The sequence below is a fragment of the Alnus glutinosa genome, chromosome 5 (assembly GCF_958979055.1).
Source record: "Alnus glutinosa chromosome 5, dhAlnGlut1.1, whole genome shotgun sequence".
Taxonomy (NCBI): domain Eukaryota; kingdom Viridiplantae; phylum Streptophyta; class Magnoliopsida; order Fagales; family Betulaceae; genus Alnus; species Alnus glutinosa.
The window spans coordinates 4,358,479-4,380,163 of record NC_084890.1 but is presented as its reverse complement, the minus strand read 5'-3'; the positions used below and the strand labels follow the sequence as shown (position 1 = coordinate 4,380,163).

Below are 21,685 nucleotides of genomic sequence, written 5' to 3'. Positions count from 1 at the left end.
TATTTTGTAAGAAGAGGATCGAATACCTATTCCTTTAAAAAATGAAAAGAATAACTATTCTTTAAAGAATAAACAATGTTTTCCATCAAAATAAAAAATAAAATATATATATATATATATATTATTTTTTATTTTATTTTATTTTAACTCTTCAACCCTTAAAAAATAAATAAATAAATAAATAAAATTAAAAACATTGAATTAATGTGGGTCCTGAGGGTAGACGCACCACCCCAAAGTACCTTGTGGTGGACTTCCGAGGTATTCTGGAGGTGGTGCAACCACCCCCAATGAATTTAGAGGTGGCTTGGAGCTACTTCCGATTCTTGTTGAGGGTGGCCCCGACACCCCCAAGAGATATTAGGGGTGGCCTGGGGCCACTTCTGATTCGTGTCGGGGGTGGCCGCGACCACCCTCGGAGTCTCTTGGGGGTGGTGCTGCCACCCAAACAATTAAAGCTTTTTCGGGGTTTTTTTTTTTTAAAAAAAAAAAAAAAAAAAAAAAAAAAAAGAAGAAGAAGAAGAAGTTAGTTTTAGAAAAAAAAGAAAAAAGAAAAAAAATCATGTAGGCTTTTTAGTTATTTTGATTCAATTCGAACTATGGCGTATCTTTTGTCACCAAACTAAGGAATATGAATAACTATTTCATTCCACACTTCTTCATTCTTAGTAATAAGTTTATAACTATTATTTTTACTAATGGAATACTCATTCCGCGAACCAAATTAATAAGGCCTAAAAAAATGTTTAGTGGTCTTAAATGTATTTCCCCAATGTTCAAGTGTGCAGTATGGATCCTAAAAAAGAAATAAGAAAAGAAAGGGTTTGCTTGGTAGAGAGTTTTTGTTGCGGTTTTTTTTTTTTTTTTTTTTTTTTTTTTTTTTTGAATAGTAATAAGAATTGATTGATGTAAAATAACATTTGAATTTTTTTGTGAGAGAAAAGTAAACAAAGTTGTTTGGTAATAATTTTGAAAAAAGATTGACTTTTATTTTTTTTATTTTTTATTTTTTTTTTAGAGTAGTGAAAATAAGGAAAAAACCTTGTACTTGGCAAATACTCTCAAATGCTCGGCAAATACTTCCAGCGTGTTGTCCTTGTCCACAATAAACTGATCGATATGATCATTCCAGATTCAGAATTTTCAAACATCGAGTGCTTGGTATTGAACGCGGAAGCAGCACAAGTTTTCAATTCGGAAACTTCTAATGTACAGATTATTACCACTGAAGTCAAGTCTTCCTGATCATGTAACTATCTAAATCTGATTCATGTATAGTGACCAAAGCAACGCGCGTATAATAGAATTCAGAAAATCTTGCATAGTTGCAAAGAGGAAGAAATTGGTTTATCAATATGCGTTTGTTCAATCCCTTCCCTCTTCCCATCATGTTCCTTTCCATGATTTGCTTCCAGCTTGAGCACTCATATGGCAGCTCAAAATTACCTTTACCACTTATGTGCAAATACCACTGTCACCGACAATTAATCACAGTTAGGGGTGTAAACGAGCCGATCCTGAGCGGGTATTGCCTGTTCGGGCTCGGCTCGTTTAACAAACAGTAAAGCTCGAGCTCGAGCTCGAGCTCGACACGAGCTGAAAAATCTTGTGCGAGCTCGGATCGCGAAACAAAAACTATTGTCCGAGCTCGAGCTCGAGCTCGAGTTCGGCCATTTTGGTCGATCCCGAGCTCGAGTACTCGGCTCAAGCTCGGGCTCGAGCTCGGCTCGTATCATAATTTAAATTATTGACTTTAGCAAAAAAAAAAAAAAATTAAAAATTAAACCACAAATTTTCAAAATAATGTGCACTTGCACGTATTAGAATTTTGCAATAAAAGCAAACAATAAGGCAATTGCCAATGAGTCTAGAATCTGAATTACAATTATCTATGAATCTATAATAAGTAATTAAATATGGTCAAATTGATCATTATGAATTTATGAGTCATAAATCATAATTTATAACTATCTACTAATAATACTAATATTATATGATCATACGATGTAAGTATTATCATATGATAGCATATTTAATGTATTAACATGATTTAACAACTTGTATGATCTTAAATCTTAGATCTTAGATCACGTGATGTAATGATTATTAAGTATTTAATGATAAACTCATAACATATAATAAAGTGATTGCATATTTTATATTTACATGTCATATGACACAATGTTATATTATTATATGATCATATAGCCATATAATCTTATTATATAACATGAATAATATGATTAAGTATACAAATTGTCATTATATCATATGACTAATAATTAATTATTGATATTATTCACTTTTATTATTTTATATACCTATAACCAATTAATATATACTAACTAATAACTATTGTTATTTATTACTTAATTTATGCTTACATATAGTATATTATTTATTAATATACTATATTATAAAACATATATATATATATATATATATATATATATATATATACGAGTCGATCCTTATACGAGCGGGTTCACGAGCTTTAGTCGAGTCGAGTCGAGTTTATACGAGTTTGCATCGTTTAATAATCGAGTTTGATTTTCGTGTTCACGAGTAGCTCATTTAATAATCGATTCGAGCACGAGTCGAGTTTATTCGAGCCGATCTCGAGTAAGCTCACGAGTAGCTCAGCTCATTTACACCCCTAATCGCAGTTACCAATCCAGTCTCAGGTCCCTCCTCTCTTCCCTCTCCTTCTACGCCACCGGCAACATCAAATTCTACGGTCTCAGCCCCACCTTGTCCATCTCCTCCAACGCCTCCAGCAAAATTCAACTCTCCGGCCATAATATGATCTCCATCCCCATCCATACCATCCATACCATCTTCCTCTGCCGTGGTGATGTCAATACTAAAATGTGCGCAATGTGCGTGGGCAACGCAACCCAAAGTCTCGTCGAAAAATGTTCCAGGGAATAGACTGCTGTCATTTGGTACGACGAGTGCATGTTACGCTACTCTAATGAGTCTATCTTTTACACCGAGGCCGTAAGGCCTAGATTTCATTTGTACAACACACAGAACATCACCGAGCAGGACCGTTTTAATCGGCTAGTGAACTCCACGTTGACCGAACTGGCGAGTCAGGCCTCGAAAATTCCAACCGGTTATAAAAAGTTTGGGGTTAAGGAAGTGGAATTTTCAGATTTTCAAAATCTGTACAACCTTGTACAGTGCACACCGGACCTGGCCAGCACTGACTGCAATAGTTGTCTTCTGGCAGCTATTAAACGTCTTTCTATATGTTGTAGTGGAAAGCAAGGGGCAAGAGCTCTTTTTCCTAGTTGTAATGTTGGGTACGAGTTGTACCTTCTCTACAATGAATCTATGGCGGCCAAGCCTACACCATTGCCCCACCACCACTAGGCTCCGTAACTGAACCAAAAGGTAAAGTGATTTTCTCTTTGATTTGAAATATTTATTTTATTGCCCCTTCTGGTGAAAATAAGCCATAAATTTGCGTTGGATGAGAAACAACGAAAAGCTTGTACTACGTTCCATCGAAAAAAGGCATTAATTTAAGTGGAAAAAAACACAACATGGTTTTCGACCTGTTTTAGTGTTATGTGAATGCTTGGGGATCAAGCAGAGGACTAGGTGGCAATACCGTAGTCCTTACGCTGGCGGTGAATAAGGAGGCAATCTCATATATTAGGCTTGTTTGGTAAGGGAAGGAGAATTGGTAGTGAGAGATAGAATTGATAGATATAATATAAAGTAAAACGAATTTGTATAGAAAAATAAAAAAAAATTGTATTGTAGTGAATTTTTTTTATTTAAATAATAAAAAAAAATTATTGATATGATATAAAGTTGAAATGTTTTGAAGTTAGTTATTTTTGAGATAAGTGAGGAAGGATAATGAGAATTCCCCTTCCTTTTCCAAACAGAAAACCCTAAAATACTAGCACCAGGAAAAAACGACCGCCGGAGTCGACACGTGTAAAGCACGCACCTTACACGTGCTTTATAATTGTTTTAGCTAATAAAGAATATAATATCTCTAATATAGGAAGCTTAGGGGCTTAGCCCTTGAGAATTTGGATCCTCTCTATTTCAATCCTCTCCATTTAGTGTAAAAATGAGGGTATAATTGTCTTTTCACATTCTGTAAAAATGTGAAGAGACAACTATTGTGACGACCCGTTGTTTTTTTTTTTTTTTTTTTTTTTTTTTAACACAACATTTCATATGCATTAATCCCTTAAAATACAAACGGATCTTCATAGTGGCACGACGATATGTCGCAAAGCCAACATATGATACATACCCCATAATATGTACCTGGTAAATCAGAGAATACCATCTATCTACTATGCAGCGGGAAATGTAAACCTAATAGCGGAAATCACATCTTAAACATCTATCACAAATATTTACAACAAAGAGCCATTAAATAACTATTTGACTAAATATTTCCTCAAATTAAATACATAACATAAATGACTTTGTACATTAACAGGTGACACAAGCGTCACAAGCTAAAACAAACCTATAAAATAGTGGACAACCCATGGTCCGACAATTACAACCGTCGCGGCGTGCTTCAGTCATAATATCTCAAGCATACTTCTACAACATCATCAACTACGACTGGGATACCTGCAGCCAAAGGAACATCTATACGGTTGTGGGGGTTTGCCACATCCGTATAGGTGGAATTATGAGCCCACCGCCTTAGCATAAATAAATACACTAAGACCTCAGAGGTATACTGTTCACTGAGTTTTCGCAAAGAACCAACTTCTCTTTTCTAGTCATGTGTACACTATAACAGCCACCAATTTTATAAGCTTTTGTTTGAAAACCCCCATAGCTGATGTAGCAAACACCGACTAATAGAAAACATTTAAAGCATACTACGCAGCTGAGCATATACGTAGGAGTTCCATTGTTGGAAACATCTACATACATTCTCACCTACTATACTACTTTTAATTCAGTGAGACTTAGAAAATAATAGCATTTAAATCATGCAATCATCCGATAGAAATATACATAAGTTCTTTCTCATTGAGACTCTTATGCATACTAATACGTCTAGCAAAACCACTCATAGTATAAAAACATCACACTCATGAAAACAATGCTATACATGCTCATGTAAGTTTCTGTTGTATTCCTATGGGGTGTTGGTCCCCCAATACTAGTTCATGCGTATGTCCCTAAGGGGCGTAAATCACCCAATACTAGTTCATGTGTACGTTCGTATGGGGCGTAGGTCCCCCCATAGTTCATGCGTGTGTTCGTATGAGGCGTATATCCCCCAATAGTTCATGCGTTTGGGGCGTAGATCCCCCTGGGCCGTATGTCCCCCTGGGGCGTATGTCCCCCTGGGGCGTAGATCCCCCTGGGGCGTATGTCCCCTACTAGTTCATGCGTTTGGGGCGTAGGTCCCCCTGGGGCGTAGGTCCCCCTCTAGTTCATGCGTTTGGGGCGTAGGTCCCCCCACTAGTTCATGCCTATGAGGCGTAGATCCCCCTAATAGTTTGTTTGTGCGTTAATGTTTCATGCTCAATGCTCATGCTTAAATACTATACATTTAATTTCATAATCATGCATTTAACACATACTTTCTTTATAAAACAGAAACAGTCCAACATGTCATTTCTTAGACAATTTCCATAGCTTAAATCTCCAACTTATACTCGCTCTAAAATCACATATCATATTCATTTTTTAAAACATCATCATAATTTCAATATACTCAAAAGTACTCAAAGCATCCAAAACAGATTATAATCAACATACAGTTGGTTCAGGTTTGTAAAACAATATACATTTTGCAATTCATCATATATGAAAATAATACTTCTCAGTGAATAGAATACTCACTTGGCTGCATAGGACTTAAGACTCGAATACTCCCTGTGTTCTATTTACTTGAACTCTACATTGGATAACAAGTTGAAGTCTCCAATCATGACACGTGCCTGCAAACATTTATGATGTCAGACTAACTATTGAATCTCATACCCTTATGACACATAAACTACCCAAGTGCTCACACGTCGCGTTACCCGCTTTTGAAGCTAGTTAGATACCTTAGGCTAATATTAGGATATACAACACTTAATCCTAATCCATTGATGCACATACATATCAAGTATGCATGAATAGATGAATTAGTTACTAAGTTACTTCATTATCATTATTAGCTATTAAACCTTATAGTTTGTTTATCCACTTAAGCTAACTAAGTGTATTCGATCCATATGCATATATATATGCACATATATGTATAAAAGGATTATTAAGCTAAACATAGCCTCCTAACGCCCTTAAGTATTTCATTTTACCTAGGTAACCACATTAATCATTTTATTACATTTATCAAATGACTTCGGAGCCAATTATTTATTCCTATCACTTATATATGTATATTTATTGAATTAAGATTATTTGTGATTTACAACTCTTGTTCTTCTAATCTTAACCACTACATTTAACACTTTTACTCATATTAGTTTCTAACCCTCCAAGTAGTTTAAGTTTAGGACTTTAATCTTATCTAACATACTAATGTAATAACTCTTATTTTAAACTAGATTATAATCACATATTGCAATATACATTCTTTTAAGGTATGTACATAAACCTCAAAGCTTAGTATTATATTTAGGATCAATTCATTATTAGTTCATAACTTCTTATGAGCTCTATCATGTCCATTTCGATATCCAAAATGTTATCGATGTTTGTTTGACTCACTCGGTATTAATTCTTATATTTCTTTTATATCTATCTACTCTCATATTACATTTTTCCCCTTTATTCCCTTTTACTACATTATTTATTTACCTTTCCCATTTAGCGTAAAGACTACAAATCTATTTATCTCATTCGGCTCATATTAGCATAATAAAGGCTCAACTTTAACTCTTAAACAACTTGTAAATCCAACATCTACAATTTCAATAACTCGTTCTAATCAAACAAAACACCCTTTCAAAGACACTCTACCAACACGGCCACCACAAGAGATAACCAAATCTAAGCTTTTCCAAATACAACCCATAGACCAACTACACTCTAGCATCCAATGAACGCTCAAATCCCTAAATATCCATGATTCCGGTATAGGACCAATTCTCCAACAAAACAATGCAAAGATTAACTACAATCATCAACTAAACTACATTCCACCAAACATTCTCTATTCAATTTTAAACCTTTCTTCAACCAACAATTAACAATCCCTCCTTAGGTTAATAATCAACTTTACATCAAAAACCCAAAATCAAGACTACAAGTCTAACTCAACACAAATCACATAACCATGCTTGCAACCCAATACAAATTCATATATAATTTCCTAGCAAATGAGGGCCTCAAATAACTGTAAACCAACATTATCACTCCATTAAAACTCCCAAATCCAGATTGATTTCCATAAAATACTCTTCAAAATCACTTTCCAATCAAGCACCAATAATCTTCAATAGAGCATTCATCATAAGTTAACATAATCATCAATTTACAATTCCAAAACCATACTTGAATTTCATAGAAACACCCATCAAAATCACCCCAAGAGCTATAGCCCATAAACACAACTTCCTGGAATTCCCCATCAAGCAAAGCCCCAAAATACACACACACAACAGGGTCCAACAAGAAAATACCTAAAATCCAAAATATCATAAACACAACTCTATACCCATGACCAACCGAAACAGGGGAGATCACACCCCACACCAAGCAACCGGCCAAATCGAGCAATCGGCCAACCAAAACCCACATGGTTCTAGAAATTCTCTCCTCAAAATACTTAGCATAAAGTAACAATAATTATAAGTAAAATCACAAGAATTTATAGGAAATTACTTACATAGGGGATTTTCATTCTACACCGAAAATTCCACCGAAAATCCCTGAAAATCGCACCTTTGGCCATGCTGGTGTCGACCCATGAACAACCCACCGAAGGATCGGGTCTCGCTTTGTTGGTTTCGGGTTCATGGGTTCAACGGGTTCTCAAGCTTATACCGGTTCTTTCTCTCTCTCAATCGGTCTCTCATGGCTGGGGGTGTGCGTGTGTGTGATGAAGAAAAGAGACAGGAAGAAATGGAGAGGGTGGTGCGTGTGTGATGAGAAGGGAGGAATGGAAGAAAAAGAGAAAAGGAAAGAAAGGGAATAGGGGGTTGTGCGTGAATGCCAAGGGAGAAGGGGAAAAAAAAGAAAGAAAAAGAAGAAAGAAAAGAAAGAGGAAAAAGGGAAAGAGAGAGAGAGAGAGAGGATGAGTGGGACAAGTGTCCCACTGTGGATGTATCTTTTCCCGACCAATCCGGTGGTGACATTTGACAAAATGAGATTTTCTTTTATTTAAATGCCTAGACTTCCATAAATTATACTAGAAACCCACAATATTAAAATCCTATCTTTTAATAATTAATATATAGCCCAACATTTAATTTTAACTACATTTTACTAAAATAATTAATTATTTATTTCACTAGGACTTATTATTATTGTTATAATTCCATTATTTTATCTTAACTCATTTATACATTGATAATATAAATGCTGGTACTTAAAATCTAACTATTGGTCTCATCTAATTAATAAATTATATTTATTAATTTGCTAAGTTACCTATTTATTTTCTTGGTCTTTATAACTATACCCTTCCTATTTAATTAAATGGAGGGAATCCTCTTCATTTGAAATGCAGATGATCCTTGTCCAGCCCTTGAAGCCCTAAGGCTCTTCCAAAAAAACAAAAAAATTTACCTTTAATTTTTTTTTGGCCCCCTCAATTTTTTTATTTTTTTTTTTCAATTTGGGCCCCCTAAGTTGGGGAGGTTGGCTCCGCCCATGTATAAATATTTCCTACTAGGGCTCTTGCATGCTGTAAACTGAAAGCTAGACTTAATGAGTTATGTCTTCTAACCTAACTGATTCCTATTTAAGAATAATCACAATGAATAAGAGTTATGCTTGAATATTTATCAAACCTAATACATTTTTTGGTGTTTTAAAAGTTACGGTTCTCTCGAAGTAGCCTATATCATTTTCCCTTGTTCTTGTGCTGTTTGTAAGTGTACTGCCCTTTTTTCATAATTACATACTTCTTTGTTACGGGAAGCCCGCAATGCTATCATGATCTCTTTCAATTCCATTTTCTGTACAATAATGAACAACTCCTACAAAGCTCCATTAACCACAGACATCCAATTCGTTTCCAATTCACAGCCGACCAATCATATATAAATGTAAGGACACTTTCTCGATCTGAAATCCAATTCTTCATCATTTGGGAGCACCGATTTGCAGATCAAAACAAGTTACAATCAAAACGAATCAAAACCCTCTCAATCAGCCGTTTGTAGTGGGCTTGGAAGCAGGGTAGACTCTGATTTTGGGATTGCTCAATTGGAAGAGAAAAACAAACCCACGGGCATTCGACCGAAAAAGTAAGAAATAAAAATTGACGTAGTTGGATGCTAAAGTGTTTTTTCTTTTGAACGAACAATGCCTCCTTCTTTATTATTGAGAGTCAATCCCCAAAGGAGTTACACAACCAGAAAGCCAATACAAAGAACAAAAGCACCAAATACAACCACTAAGCCCGAAGGCCAAATCAGTGCCCGAAGGCCGAAGTTAGTGAACTAAAGATAAAGAATCTCTACTTATTAAGCCAGGAAAATTTTGACTTAAAGCAGCTACCAAACGGTAGATTGTGATCAAAGGGAAGAATTTACATAAAACATCAAACAGAAAACCCCAGAACACTAGCACCGGGAAAAAATGACCGTCGGAGTCGGCACGTGTAAAGCACGCGCCTTCTCCGGAAACCCCCTACAACGGACGACCTTCAGGAACATAGATTGACACCTTCCGAGACCAAAGAGGAAAGCCGTAACCCACACGCGCAAAAACAGAACAACTAAACTCCCGGCGCATGTGGGTCACGCACCGAACAGAAGCAAACCGCAGAGTCTCATTGAGTGACCATCTTGACCGAAAAAGGCCGGCGATCGCAACTGGAAGGTTCTTGTCGAAGAAAAACCAACCAAGGATTATAAATCTAACTTTGAAAACACCTCCACCGAAAAATCCACTAACACCCCCCGTTCTTCACGAGCTAGTACCTGAAAATCTCTGCTTGTAACAAGAAACAAAAAAAAAAAAAAAAAAAAAAACACTAACAACCTCCACCGATTCAAGCACCGGGAAGACTAAAAGCTCTAACAGCCCTAAAGGTTTGGAGAAAGAGACCACCCACCTTTGGAAACAAGCCAAGGGGGGAACAAAAGCCACCCTAGCCCTAAAGGCCAAGGTTAAACACCAGCACTAGGAGGGGGAGGTTTCCCCCTGTGAACAAAGCTCACGATTTTTCTCTCCCTCTCTCTAGAAACTTCTGACCTTCTCTCTCCTACTCTTGTCTAGTTTCAGTGTTTTCTAGCCCTACTTAGATGCTAAAGTGTTAAGTTCATTAGTTGGATGTTATTTTTGGCACCAGCTACTTTCCTTTATGTTTTTGTTTGTCGGTCAAATCACATCTTTTTCTTTGTGTCACTTAATTATCAGAGGATATCTACAGCAACAAGCAAGTTACCATACCTATTTGTATTTCTACTTTAGTTTATCATTTTGTACTCTGGTCTTTAACCTTTGTTAAAGCATATATATTAAGCTATCTTGTAATCAAGCAATGTAGTGTAATCAGCAACAATGTATGTAATGTCCGGAGCATTATTTAATAATTAAAGTATAAAATTTAAGTAAATAATTAGTTAAGTTAATTTAATGTTATTAAAAAATGCAAGAGAATATTTTTAAAGTCTAAAGAAAATAAAATATAAAAGAAAATTGAAAAAAATAAAATAAAATAGAAAAGAAACTAAAAATGAAAAATAAATATAAAAGAAATTAATGAATAAAATAAAATTAGAGAAATAGAAAATAATAATAATAATAAAATTAAAAGAGAAAAGAACTAATAATAAAAAAAAAGGTCAGATAAACAATTATAAAAAAAAAAAAGAGAGAGTAATATATATATATGTGTGTGATGTGGGGCGACCAGCGCCCCACACCACTAAAGGGGCCACATGCGCCCCAAAAATGGGGCGCATGGTAAAATGAAGGGCCATCACGTAAAAAAAAAAGTAATAAAAAATATAAAAGAGAAAAAGAAAGAAGATAAGGTGTGAGGCAGCGCCTCACTTAAAAAAGAAGGAGAGAGGCAGTGTGGCCGAGAGAAGAGACGAGGGGGGAGAGGGAGATTTTCCTATATATAAAAGTTGTGATTTTTAAAGATCTAACGGTCCAATCTTTAATCCGTTTTCGAAAACGTGATCCTAGCACTTGGATTTACGTTTCTACCAATCGTTTTGAGATAAATAGTTAAATTCATATTTTGAGATTTTTGGTTAAATCTAGCAAAATATGAGTTTGATATGGTATTTTCTTTAGGCTTTGTGTTATTTGGAGCATGCAAAGATTCTCCAAACACCGGATATTATTTGAATAAATTTTTGGGTAAGTTCATTTAATTCCTAATTTAGGGATTAATGTTATTTTAAATAGATTAGTGTTTATGTTAGTGAGATTAATATTTGTTGTGATTAAGTTAGTATTTTATAAATTATGGTTTAATTTTGGAAACCATAATTTGATGGGTAAAATTAATTTGGGAGTTTTAAGTGATTAAAATTTAGATAATTAAATTATGCTAATAAGTTAGTAATTTTTGTAAATAGATTAATGAACATAATATTAGAGGTAATGATATTGAGAAAATGTTAGTGATAAATTATTTAGAGATTAATGAATATAATTTTAGGGCTAATATTATTTTAAGTGTTAGTGAAAATAATTTATGGGTTTGTGAAATTAATTACGGGTTAGTAATTAATATTATGAGTAAATAATTAAATAGTAATTTTAATATCTAACCCTTAGTAAATACTTTGGGTTAGTATTGTTTAAGTTTTAGTTAATGTCTAGGATTTATGGGTAGACGTTTGGAACTCTTAAAATATTATGGGTTTTCCATGAGTTAGCTCTTGAGCAATTTATGAGCTAAATGTGAGTCCAATATTAGAAGTTGTTAATAATGTGCAATGTATTGTTTTTACAGTAATGCATTGCATGGTGGTGTCTAGGAGACCTAGTGCTTAATATTCGTGCAGCCAAAGTTAGTATTCTACTCACTGAGAAACTATTATTTTCATATAGTAATGAATTGTAAATATATATATGTTTTATGAATCTGAACCAACTGTATGTTGATTATAATCGTTTTGGTTGTTTTGAGTACTTTTGAATATCTTGAAATTATAATGTTTGAAAATATGAATATGATATGTGGAGTTTAAATGGTTGGAATTTTGTAGACTATAGTTGCATTGTAAATGATTGGGATTTTAGTGTGATCGAGTTATAAAATTGGTGATGCATTGCGTGCTTAACGGCACAAACTTTGGGATACGGTCCATGTCCTTTGGGATACGGTCCCTGTTCTTTTGGGATACGATTCCTGTTCGCTTGGCATATGCATACATATATTGGGATGTGTGGTATGTCTTATATATTGTAGTTTTACTAAATGGGTTATTTGCATGATTTAAAAGCATTGAATTTGAAAGTGCGAAGATGATTGCATTGCTTAGAGTTAGAGATGCCATTGTCTATGTAATACTGCGCGAGTTGTCCTATAAAGGCAATAAGTGTACGGGATTAGACATGGTGTTATGGGATGCTAATGTCTATGTAATACCGCGCGAGTTATCCTGCAAAGGCAATGAGTGTACAGGATTAGACTTAGTGTTGCCTAATTCAGGGAATGTGGATGTCTTAGTACAGTTTAGACGTACTTGAATGCTTAAGATTACTCACATACATGTATGGCTGAGCAACCGATTAAAAGTAATATTGTAGATGAGTCGATATGTAGAAGCTTCCAATGAGAGATGACTGTAACTTCTATATATGTTCACAGCTGCATAGTATACTTTAAATGTTTTCTATTAATCGGTGTTTGCTACATCAGCTATGGGGGTTTTCAAATAAAAGTTTATAAATTGGTAGTTGTTATAGTGTACACGAGACTAAAATAAAGAAAAGTTGGTTCTTAGTGAAAACTCAGTGAATAGTATACCTCTGAGGTCTTAGTGTAATTATTTATGCTAAGGCAGTGAGCTCATAATTCTACCTGTACGGATGCGGCAACCCCCGCAACCGTACAGACATTGATGCTTTGGTTGCAGGTTCTGTGGATATAGATATTGACTCGTCCATCTAGCGTATGGGATGCTATGATTGGAGCACATCGCGACAGTCATAAGTTATGGACTCATGGGTAGTCCGTATTTTGGGTATTCTATTTTTATGGCTCGTGTTTTATGTGGCTTATGTGTTTATTGAGCCCGTATTTTAGTATGTAATTAGTGTAATATGTTTTATAAACCTTAAATAGCTAGACTAGTAAATGGCTCTTGTTGTAATTAATTGTTATGTATTAGATGTATTTCCGCTTATGATATGCGTTCCGCTGCACATTGATATTTATATTCCGCTGTGTTAGATCTAACTCTGAATATCAGGTACATGTTATGGAACGTGTACGTTATGTTGACTGAGCGACAAGTAGTCGTGCCACTGTAAAGATCCATTTATGTATGTTTAAAAAAAAAAAAAAAAAAAAAAAAGGGTCGTCACAATGTAGTCCTTAAAGTTATCTGTGTTCTTCCCTTCTTCCTCTTCCTTCTTTGTTTCTGTCATTCTCTTTATTTTCTAATATGGTATCAGAGCTTTCAAGGCCAACGCCACTTCAGATCCTCTCCTTTTTTCAGTTTTTTTTTTTTTTTTTTTTTCTCCAAACAGCCCAACTTCTCTTCAAGGCCTTCTGTCAAACACTTTAACCTCAAGATCCTCTCTTTTATCTCTTTTCTGTCTTAATCTTATTTTCTAATATGGCCAACGCCATTTCAGTTCCTCTGCTCAAATTCTGCAGAAAGAGTTCTTTCCACTCCATTGTTCTCCCAAAATCTACTTTCTTTTCTCAAACCAAAAAAAAAAAAACAGCCTTCAAAATCGACCAACGTCGTTTTCTTTTTCTTTCTACAACTTCTCTGCGTCTTTCTGTCAAACACATGATCTTCCCCTCTATTTGTCCAGCCACATAGAAAGTGTAACACCTCCTCTACTCTCTCTTTAATACCCAATAACACAGACCGCTCTCTCCACTGTTCTCCCAAAATCTCATTTCTCTTCCACTCAACCTCAACTTCAATTTTTCGCTTGAAGAGACCCTTAAGCTCAGTCGGACTTGGATCCTCTCCTGTTGGGTTTAACTGGAGAGGAGCCAGTTGGTTATATACATAAGGATATTTTGATGATTTTACATTGGCCCCGTTTAGTAATTCACTCCCCTTCCCCTCCCCTTCCCTTTGTGAGAATATTTTTGTTGTATGAAAATAGAAAGTGATTGATGTGATATAAAGTAGAAAGAATTTATATGGAAAAGTGGAAAAAATTTGTATTGTAGTGGATTTTTTTAATTAAATAATAATAAAAAATTATTGATGTGATATAAAAAGTAAAAAAGAAAAGAATGTTTTGAATTTGATGTTTTTTGGGAAAGGTAAAAATAAGGGGAGGGAAGGGAAGGGGAAGGGGAGGGAGTTAGTAAACGGGGCCATTGTGTGAAATTATCAAAATACTCTTACTTATAATTAACTGGCACCTCTCTAATTGAAGTACAACCGGAGAGGATCCTAATTCCTCTTTCAGTCTCTCGTTTCTCAGTCTTGTCCCCCCTCTCATACTCTCTGTCTTTATTTCTTTTACACGCCACTTATTCTCTATCTCAGTAGCTGTCTTTCTTACTCTTATTTTCTATTACGTGACCCGCAGTCTCTACAAAATCCAACGGAGAAATGATCAAAACACTCACAATGCACAACAATGACACAACACCAAGGCACATTGGGGTGGGACCCATATATTGGGTCCCACCCCAATGTGCCTTGGTGTTGTGCTATTGTTGTGCACAAAGAGTGTAAGGATCACTCCCCAATCCAACGAGTCTCTTTTCTCTTTCTCTTAACTTTCCTCTTCCTTCCATACCGTAGGGCCCACAGTCAGCAGCAACAAACCAAAGCCCACACAATCTCTGCCAAATTTTCCCTCTCACACGTCTTATGTACCACTTATCTTCTTCCTTTCAATTACCCTTTTTCTTTCTCATGGTCTGTCTCCCTCTCTCTCTCACATCAGTCTCCTTCCTCTCTTTTGCTTTTTCGAGGTCCTGTTTAGTAAACTCCCCTCCCATTTTCCCCCTTTATCAGTACGGATGACCAGAAGGCTGAAATGTTGGCTTCTTCTAGAAGCCAACATTTCAGTCTAGTCCCATTTTACCCCAACATTTTGGTTAATTCCCTTTTTTTTGTTCTTCATATTGAAAGGTTAGGGTAAAATGGGAATAGAATGAAATGTTAGATTCTTTTTCAGACTTTTCGACTTTTCCGTACACAAACAGGGAAAAAGGAGGGAAGGAGAGGGGAGAGGGATAGTAAATAGGGCCTCAAGTTCTCGGTTAAAAAGAGCCTTCCTCTCTCTTTTCATTTCTTAGCTCTTCTTTTTTTTTTTTTTTTGTTTTATTTTCGTCAGTATCTCCTCAAAGTCAAAAGCATAAAAAATGCTAGAAGTCTTCCTCTTTGTCTCACTCTCTCTTATTTCTTCTCATATCTTTCAGTGTGTGTCCTCGAAAGCAGCATCAAACGATGCTAGCAATTCATGAAATGAAAAAGGAGGTTTCTCTCATAGTTGGCCCTCAATGTTTTGGCCCATTCTGTCTATTGTCTAGCTTGTGGCAAATGTCTAAAGTCCCAGGCCTATGTCAGTCTTTTGATGGCACCTTTTTTGTCCCATTGTTGGTCCAATGTATGTCCAAAGCCCAAGCTCATATTAGTTTTTTGTTGACTTTTTTCTCTTAGCCCATTGATGGCCCAATTACTCGTGGAAAATGTCAAAGTCCCAAGCCCATTTTAAAGCCATTTGGCTTGTTTCTTTTATGACTTTTGCTTAAAGTAAGGAAGTTCCAACCATCAATTTGCGAGAGAATATTAGAGGATATCCATAGCAGCAAGCAAGTCACCATACCACTGCAGGTTCTGCAGTAAGCCATCCCCAAATCTACAGCAATCTCTCCTCTATCTCAACCCATACCTTCAAGCCATACCTATTTGTATTTCTACTTCAGTTTATCATTTTGTACTCTGGTCTTTAACCTTTGTTAAAGCCTATATATTAAGCTATCTTGTAATCAAGTAATGTAGTGTAATCAGCAACAATGTAGTCCTTAAAGTCATCTGTTCTTCCCTTCTTCCTCTTCCTTCTCTGTTTTTGTCATTCTCTTTATTTTCTAATATTAATGACACAGTCAAACGTAATCACTTTCTGAAAGCAGGGCTCCTTGTGGATGATCGTAATTACTGTTCAGCATCTAACTGAGCCTTGATCTTGTTTGTGCAGGTGAAAGCAAAATCTTAAAAGTAACGATAGTCACCATTGTTGCTCCAATCGTTGTGCCTGTGGTGCCATTCCTTCTGGGCTAATGTCTCTTCCAAATTGGTTTACTCGAACTAATCCATCCAATTTGTTATTTTAGAGCGCTAATTATAAATCTCCGTGTGATACTTGGGAGAAGTAATGAACAATTTATGAACTAAGATTTTATTCATCAATATTAGTTGCAAATTACGTAAATTTCACGCATAAAAGCCCAACAAGTTGAATGGTGCATGTATTTTCATTCAAGTCTAAAATAAGCTCGTAAAGGTCTTATTTGGTAAAGCCAAGTTAATAGATGGGCCGATACCAATGTTACTGAAAATGGAATGGGAAGCCCACATCTATCATCTATTATCTGGTGTGGAATGAGTACAAGGATTTCTACAATTACCTAGGGGATCAAGGATCTGTTTTCAAACCTGTAGCTGGAATTGTCCTTTAGGAGTTGTGAATACCTTTAGATTTGGGCTAACAATTTTTGACAAAACTCGAAAATTCAAAACGAATTTAACATGAAATTAGCGAGATAAGGTTAAAGAGTCTGACTCGTTTAATTAAATAGGTTGAGTTAAAGTTAACCTATATAATCTCATATTATATCTCTATATGTTTCGACATGATCCGAACTCAACACGTGAATACAAATTGCTACTTTTACACTAAATGTAGAAGATTTGGAGATTCTGTTGCAAATGGGAACTTGTGTGTAATTCCTTGTGCAGTTCAGGATTGCCGTTGATCCTGGATCTCTTGTAATGCTTGGTTGTATATTATGTAAACCGTGTGGTTCTAGCAGGAAGCAGCATGTAGTTTTGTATTTTCGTGCTTTTTATGAATAAGTTCTTTTGTCATTCAAAAGAGATTAAATACATTTATTAATTATGATACTGTAACCAATATATTGTAAATCAATTCAATGTGTTTCTTGTATAAAGAACCATTTTTTTTTTTTTTTGTTAATAAAAAAATCACGAACCAAGCTACTATAGCTTTCAAAATAAACCTGTGATTTTGTCCACAAATGTTGCTGCTATCCTCAAACCCTAGCGAGGAAATAGCTCGGTAATTGAAGCCTCATTTGCTGCAGCTAGGACTACCCCCAAGCTAGACTCCTGTTGTGATGACGAGCTTGCTTTAATGGTGCTATGCATAAAAAATGCCGGTTGGGAGGGTACAGGGAGAGTGAGAGAGTAACTAGTAAGCATGGAAATCACAGAAGCCATGGTTGGTCTATCACCCACGCTTTCTTGAAGACAAAGTAATCCAATGTGGATGCGTCTCCATATTTTTGTCGTTGAACTGTCCTTCAATGTGGGATCTATAAGATTTGACACAGTCCCCTCCATCCAATTTTTCCATGCCTGCAAAATTAAAGAAACAGAGTTATACTCCTATTACTTTCCAACTTCATGTGCATTGTTTCAAGTAAGACCAGAATTTAGCCATTGAGATTCATACTCACATAGCTTGAAAGATACTCTACATTCTCGCCATCATGGAAACAACTATTTTTCTGGCCACTCACAATCTCCAAAATCAACACGCCAAAACTAAAGACATTTGACTTGACCGAGAAGTGTCCATGTATTATATATTCTGGAGCCATGTATCCGCTGCATATTAAGGTGATTAAAATAATATTCATTTAAATGATAGCAAAGGCTTTTCAAATGAATGCTCAAATTATTTTGACTTCCACTTATTTGTAGGATATACTTATTGGGTTCCAACAATTCTACTCGTACTGCCTTGAGTTTGAACCAGAATAAACATCCTTGCCATGCCAAAGTCAGAAATTTTGGGGTTCATTTCTTCATCTAGCAGGATGTTGCTCGCTTTGAGATCACGATGAATAATCTGCACTCGAGAATCCTCATGAAGGTAAAGAAGTCCTCGAGCAGTACCTTCTATGATTCTGTAACGCTTTTCCCAATCCAACTGTTCACACTTGATTGGATCTAATGTCACACAAGGATATATTACTTAGTTAAGTATCATTCATTCCAGTATTTACTAAAAGAAATTATTTCAAGTTTAATCTTGAATTGAAAACCAGAATGAAAATTTACCAAATATGAAGCAATCTAGGCTTTTGTTAGGCACAAACTCATATATAAGAAGTCTTTCATCTCCTTCCAAGCAGAAACCTTGGAGGCCTAACTAAATTTCGATGCTGAAGTTTGGCCAACAATAGGAACTCATTCTTGAATTCTAGATCTCCTTGTTTGGAGTTCATTGACAACTCTTGACAGCTATATCTTGTCCATTGAGTAGCCTACCCTGTAGATTTATCAGCATAGAGAATACAATGAAATAATTCAAACAACCTTCAAGGAATGCAGAGATATTGGCTCAACATTTACAGATGGTAATTAATAGTCCTTTTGATATGGTAATGTTTCCTTACTCTATAAACAACCCCAAATCCACCTACTCCAACCTTATTTGCGTCCGAGAAGTTATCTGTTGCTGCTCTAATTGTGTTGAAGTTAAATTGCAAGGATTCCACTTCACAACTTTCACCATCTGCTTCATGACGGGAACAAATTATCTCAATTTAAACGAATAAGTACATTTCTGTAGATAGATGTAGCATGCCATAAATCACTATCATGCAAGTCCATTTAGCACATCGTAGGACCCTGAATTTTAGAACAGTAAGAAATTACCTTCGACTTGTTCCCTCGGCTTCCTCACTCCTAAAAGGATGAAAAAGTTGATGATGAGGATCAGGCAAATTACTATTGGAACAACAATGAGGACGACAGTATGAGCTCCGTTACTCTGCCTTCCTACAAAATCCAGAATCAGGTTATTTCAAAAACATGGTCTTTTCTGTGGACAGAGCAGTGTAAAATGCAGTGTGCTATAGAGTCCAAAGCTGTCCATATTATTTGAAAAAACAAAAATTGAAAAAGACATAGCAAATTGAATTCTGAGTGAAGCTAGCGTTTTTCTTTTCCTTTTATGAAATCTTAATAAAAAAAGAAAATTCAACCGAAATCTTACAAGTTATAACTTATAAGCACATACTTAAAAAATAGACTCCAACAAAATAGATAAGAAATCTGAGTAGAAACTTTTTATGTCTTCTTCTTCTTTTATGGAATCTAAGTTTTAAACAATATGATCTACTTATTCGAGAAACTGAGAGCGTTGGAAGGATTTTCAGTTCTGTGGGTTACATTTTTCAATGTTCCATTGGAGGGTAAGAACGAAACAGCCAACTAGCAAAACCTAAGTTTTATTGGCATTGTATTTAAGCCTGTCAATGGAATTGATTTGAATTTGGTTCCACAAAAAACTGATATGATTCAACAAATATTCAGTGGCAGGGTTTGACCTACATATCTGGTTGGTGTTTGAACTCGTTAATTACCTCTTTGTAAAGACTCAAGTCTCAAGAATAAATATCTTATAAGGCATCAAGCGTTGTACCTATCTTAACTTGTAATTACGGGTACCCTACCTTTCGCTGGTGGAGTAGTAGATATTGTTGGCTCTAGCGGCAATAGTGGTGCCGGTGCTGGTAGTGCATTATCTGCAGGGTCATAGAAACTGTAGGTCTCATACCTTACAATGCAGCTGGGTGTTAGAAGTCGCCCTCCATTCTTTCCACTACAACATGTTGGAATGTATCCCGCAGCTTGATGTAGGCAAGCGGTGCATCCATGCTCGTCCAAATCAGGCGTACACTGCACAAGTGCATATATAGTGTCATTGTCTGGGGCAGCCACATTACCTGTTGCAAGCTTTCGAAGAGAATCGTCTGATGCAGCTTGACTTATTAGGCTATCTAACAAGGTGCTTAGTGCCAGACTGAACCCTCTGATGTCCCATGGCCATACGGCTGAAGGGCTGATAGCTGTTAAGCCATGTCCTACAATTGCCACCTCACCACTGCATGAAGTAGCAGCCACGACACTTGAGGAGAACAAGTCAGCAAGCAGCCACATTCGGGAAGATACTGCAGAGACTGATCACAGCATACTTTCCAATGAAGATGGAATTACACAAGGAAAGTATCAGCATACACAAGGAAAGAATCAGTCAGCTATAGCCGCACACCTTGCTGTGATGAGTGCTGCTCAAGGAAAACAGAATGCTCAACATGGAAACAATCAAAATTTTTCTCCTCATATATGTTGACGATATCATTGTTACAGGTACTCATCCTCATGTCATTACTGTCCTTATCACCCGGCTGCAACAGGAATTTCCAGTTAAGGACTTGGGGCCTATTCACTACTTTCTTGGCATCCAGGTTACTCGCACCTCTGAGGGACTTCATCTCTGTCAAGCTAAATATGTCGCAGACATCCTCACCCGCACTCACATGGCCGACGCCAAACCTGCAAGGACCCCATGTTCCTTTGGCTCTAAGCTCTCTCGGCTTGATGGTGAAGTTTTACATGATTTTTCAGCTTATCGAAGTTTAGTTGGGGTTCTCCAATATTGCACCCTTACTCGGCCTGACATAGCTTACTCGGTGAATCAGCTGTGTCAACATCTACATCATCCTACATCCACTCATTGGACTGCAGCCAAGAGGGTCCTTCGGTTTCTCAAGGATACTAGTCATCATGGCCTTACATACTCCAAGTCTACCTTGCAACTCAATGCCTTTTGTGACTCCGATTGGGCAGGGAGTCCAGATGATAGGCGCTCCACATCCGGCTTTGCTGTTTTTCTGGGGGAAAATCTTCTGTCCTGGAGTGCTAAGAAACAGAATGTCGTGTCTCGTTCCAGCACTGAAGCGGAATATCGTTCTCTTGCCATTGTTACTGCTGAGCTCTCCTGGCTTCGGATGCTTTTCTGTGAGCTGCGTGTTCCTCTCCTCACTGCCCCGGTCATTTGGTGCGATAACATTAGTGCTCTTGCCCTTGCTTCCAATCCGGTGTACCATGCCCGTACCAAACACATTGAAGTCGATTATCACTTTGTTCGTGAAAAGGTTCTCAATCAGGATATCTCTCTTGCTTTTATCTCTACTGCTGATCAAATTGCTAATGTTTTTACTAAGGGTCTGTCCACCACTCGGTTCCTGTTTCTCAAATCCAAGCTGAAGGTCCTTCCATCCCCTGTCAGCTTGCGGGGGGATGTTAAGCCATGTCCTACAATTGCCACCTCACCACTGCATGAAGTAGCA

At 36.5% G+C, this 21,685-nt stretch overlaps 2 protein-coding genes, 1 long non-coding RNA gene and 1 pseudogene across 3 annotated transcripts; all 4 read right to left on the bottom strand.

The window, feature by feature from the left end:
- Nucleotides 1-4,376: 4,376 nt before the first annotated feature.
- Nucleotides 4,377-8,161, bottom strand: LOC133868034 (uncharacterized). Its single transcript, XR_009900276.1, has 3 exons — nucleotides 7,844-8,161; nucleotides 5,848-5,945; nucleotides 4,377-4,632 (listed from the first exon to the last, which is right to left on the bottom strand). It is a non-coding gene; the product is annotated as an uncharacterized LOC133868034 (long non-coding RNA).
- A 9,418-nt stretch (nucleotides 8,162-17,579) lies between these two features.
- On the bottom strand, nucleotides 17,580-18,142 carry LOC133868834 (cysteine-rich receptor-like protein kinase 44). The gene is made up of 2 exons (XM_062305852.1): nucleotides 17,999-18,142; nucleotides 17,580-17,897 (listed from the first exon to the last, which is right to left on the bottom strand). The coding sequence occupies exons 1-2, from the start codon at nucleotides 18,140-18,142 to the stop codon at nucleotides 17,580-17,582; spliced, it is 462 nt and encodes a 153-aa protein (XP_062161836.1).
- A 110-nt stretch (nucleotides 18,143-18,252) lies between these two features.
- On the bottom strand, nucleotides 18,253-18,970 carry LOC133868833 (cysteine-rich receptor-like protein kinase 10; annotated as a pseudogene).
- LOC133868832 (cysteine-rich receptor-like protein kinase 25) lies at nucleotides 18,855-20,827 on the bottom strand. Its single transcript, XM_062305851.1, has 5 exons — nucleotides 20,605-20,827; nucleotides 20,006-20,512; nucleotides 19,206-19,328; nucleotides 18,977-19,062; nucleotides 18,855-18,863 (listed from the first exon to the last, which is right to left on the bottom strand). The coding sequence occupies exons 1-5, from the start codon at nucleotides 20,825-20,827 to the stop codon at nucleotides 18,855-18,857; spliced, it is 948 nt and encodes a 315-aa protein (XP_062161835.1).
- Nucleotides 20,828-21,685: the final 858 nt, after the last annotated feature.

Coding starts and splice junctions, on each gene's coding strand:
- LOC133868832 (XM_062305851.1), bottom strand. CDS start 20,827: ATGAAGTCCCTCAGAGGTGCGAGTAACCTGGATGCCAAGAAAGTAGTG. Junction 20,513..20,604: donor GCAGCACTCATCACAGCAAG/GTGTGCGGCTAT, acceptor TGCTGTGATCAG/TCTCTGCAGTATCTTCCCGA. Junction 19,063..19,205: donor GCCGAGGGAACAAGTCGAAG/GTAATTTCTTAC, acceptor GTCATGAAGCAG/ATGGTGAAAGTTGTGAAGTG.
- LOC133868834 (XM_062305852.1), bottom strand. CDS start 18,142: ATGGCTCCAGAATATATAATACATGGACACTTCTCGGTCAAGTCAAAT. Junction 17,898..17,998: donor TAGAGTATCTTTCAAGCTAT/GTGAGTATGAAT, acceptor TTAATTTTGCAG/GCATGGAAAAATTGGATGGA.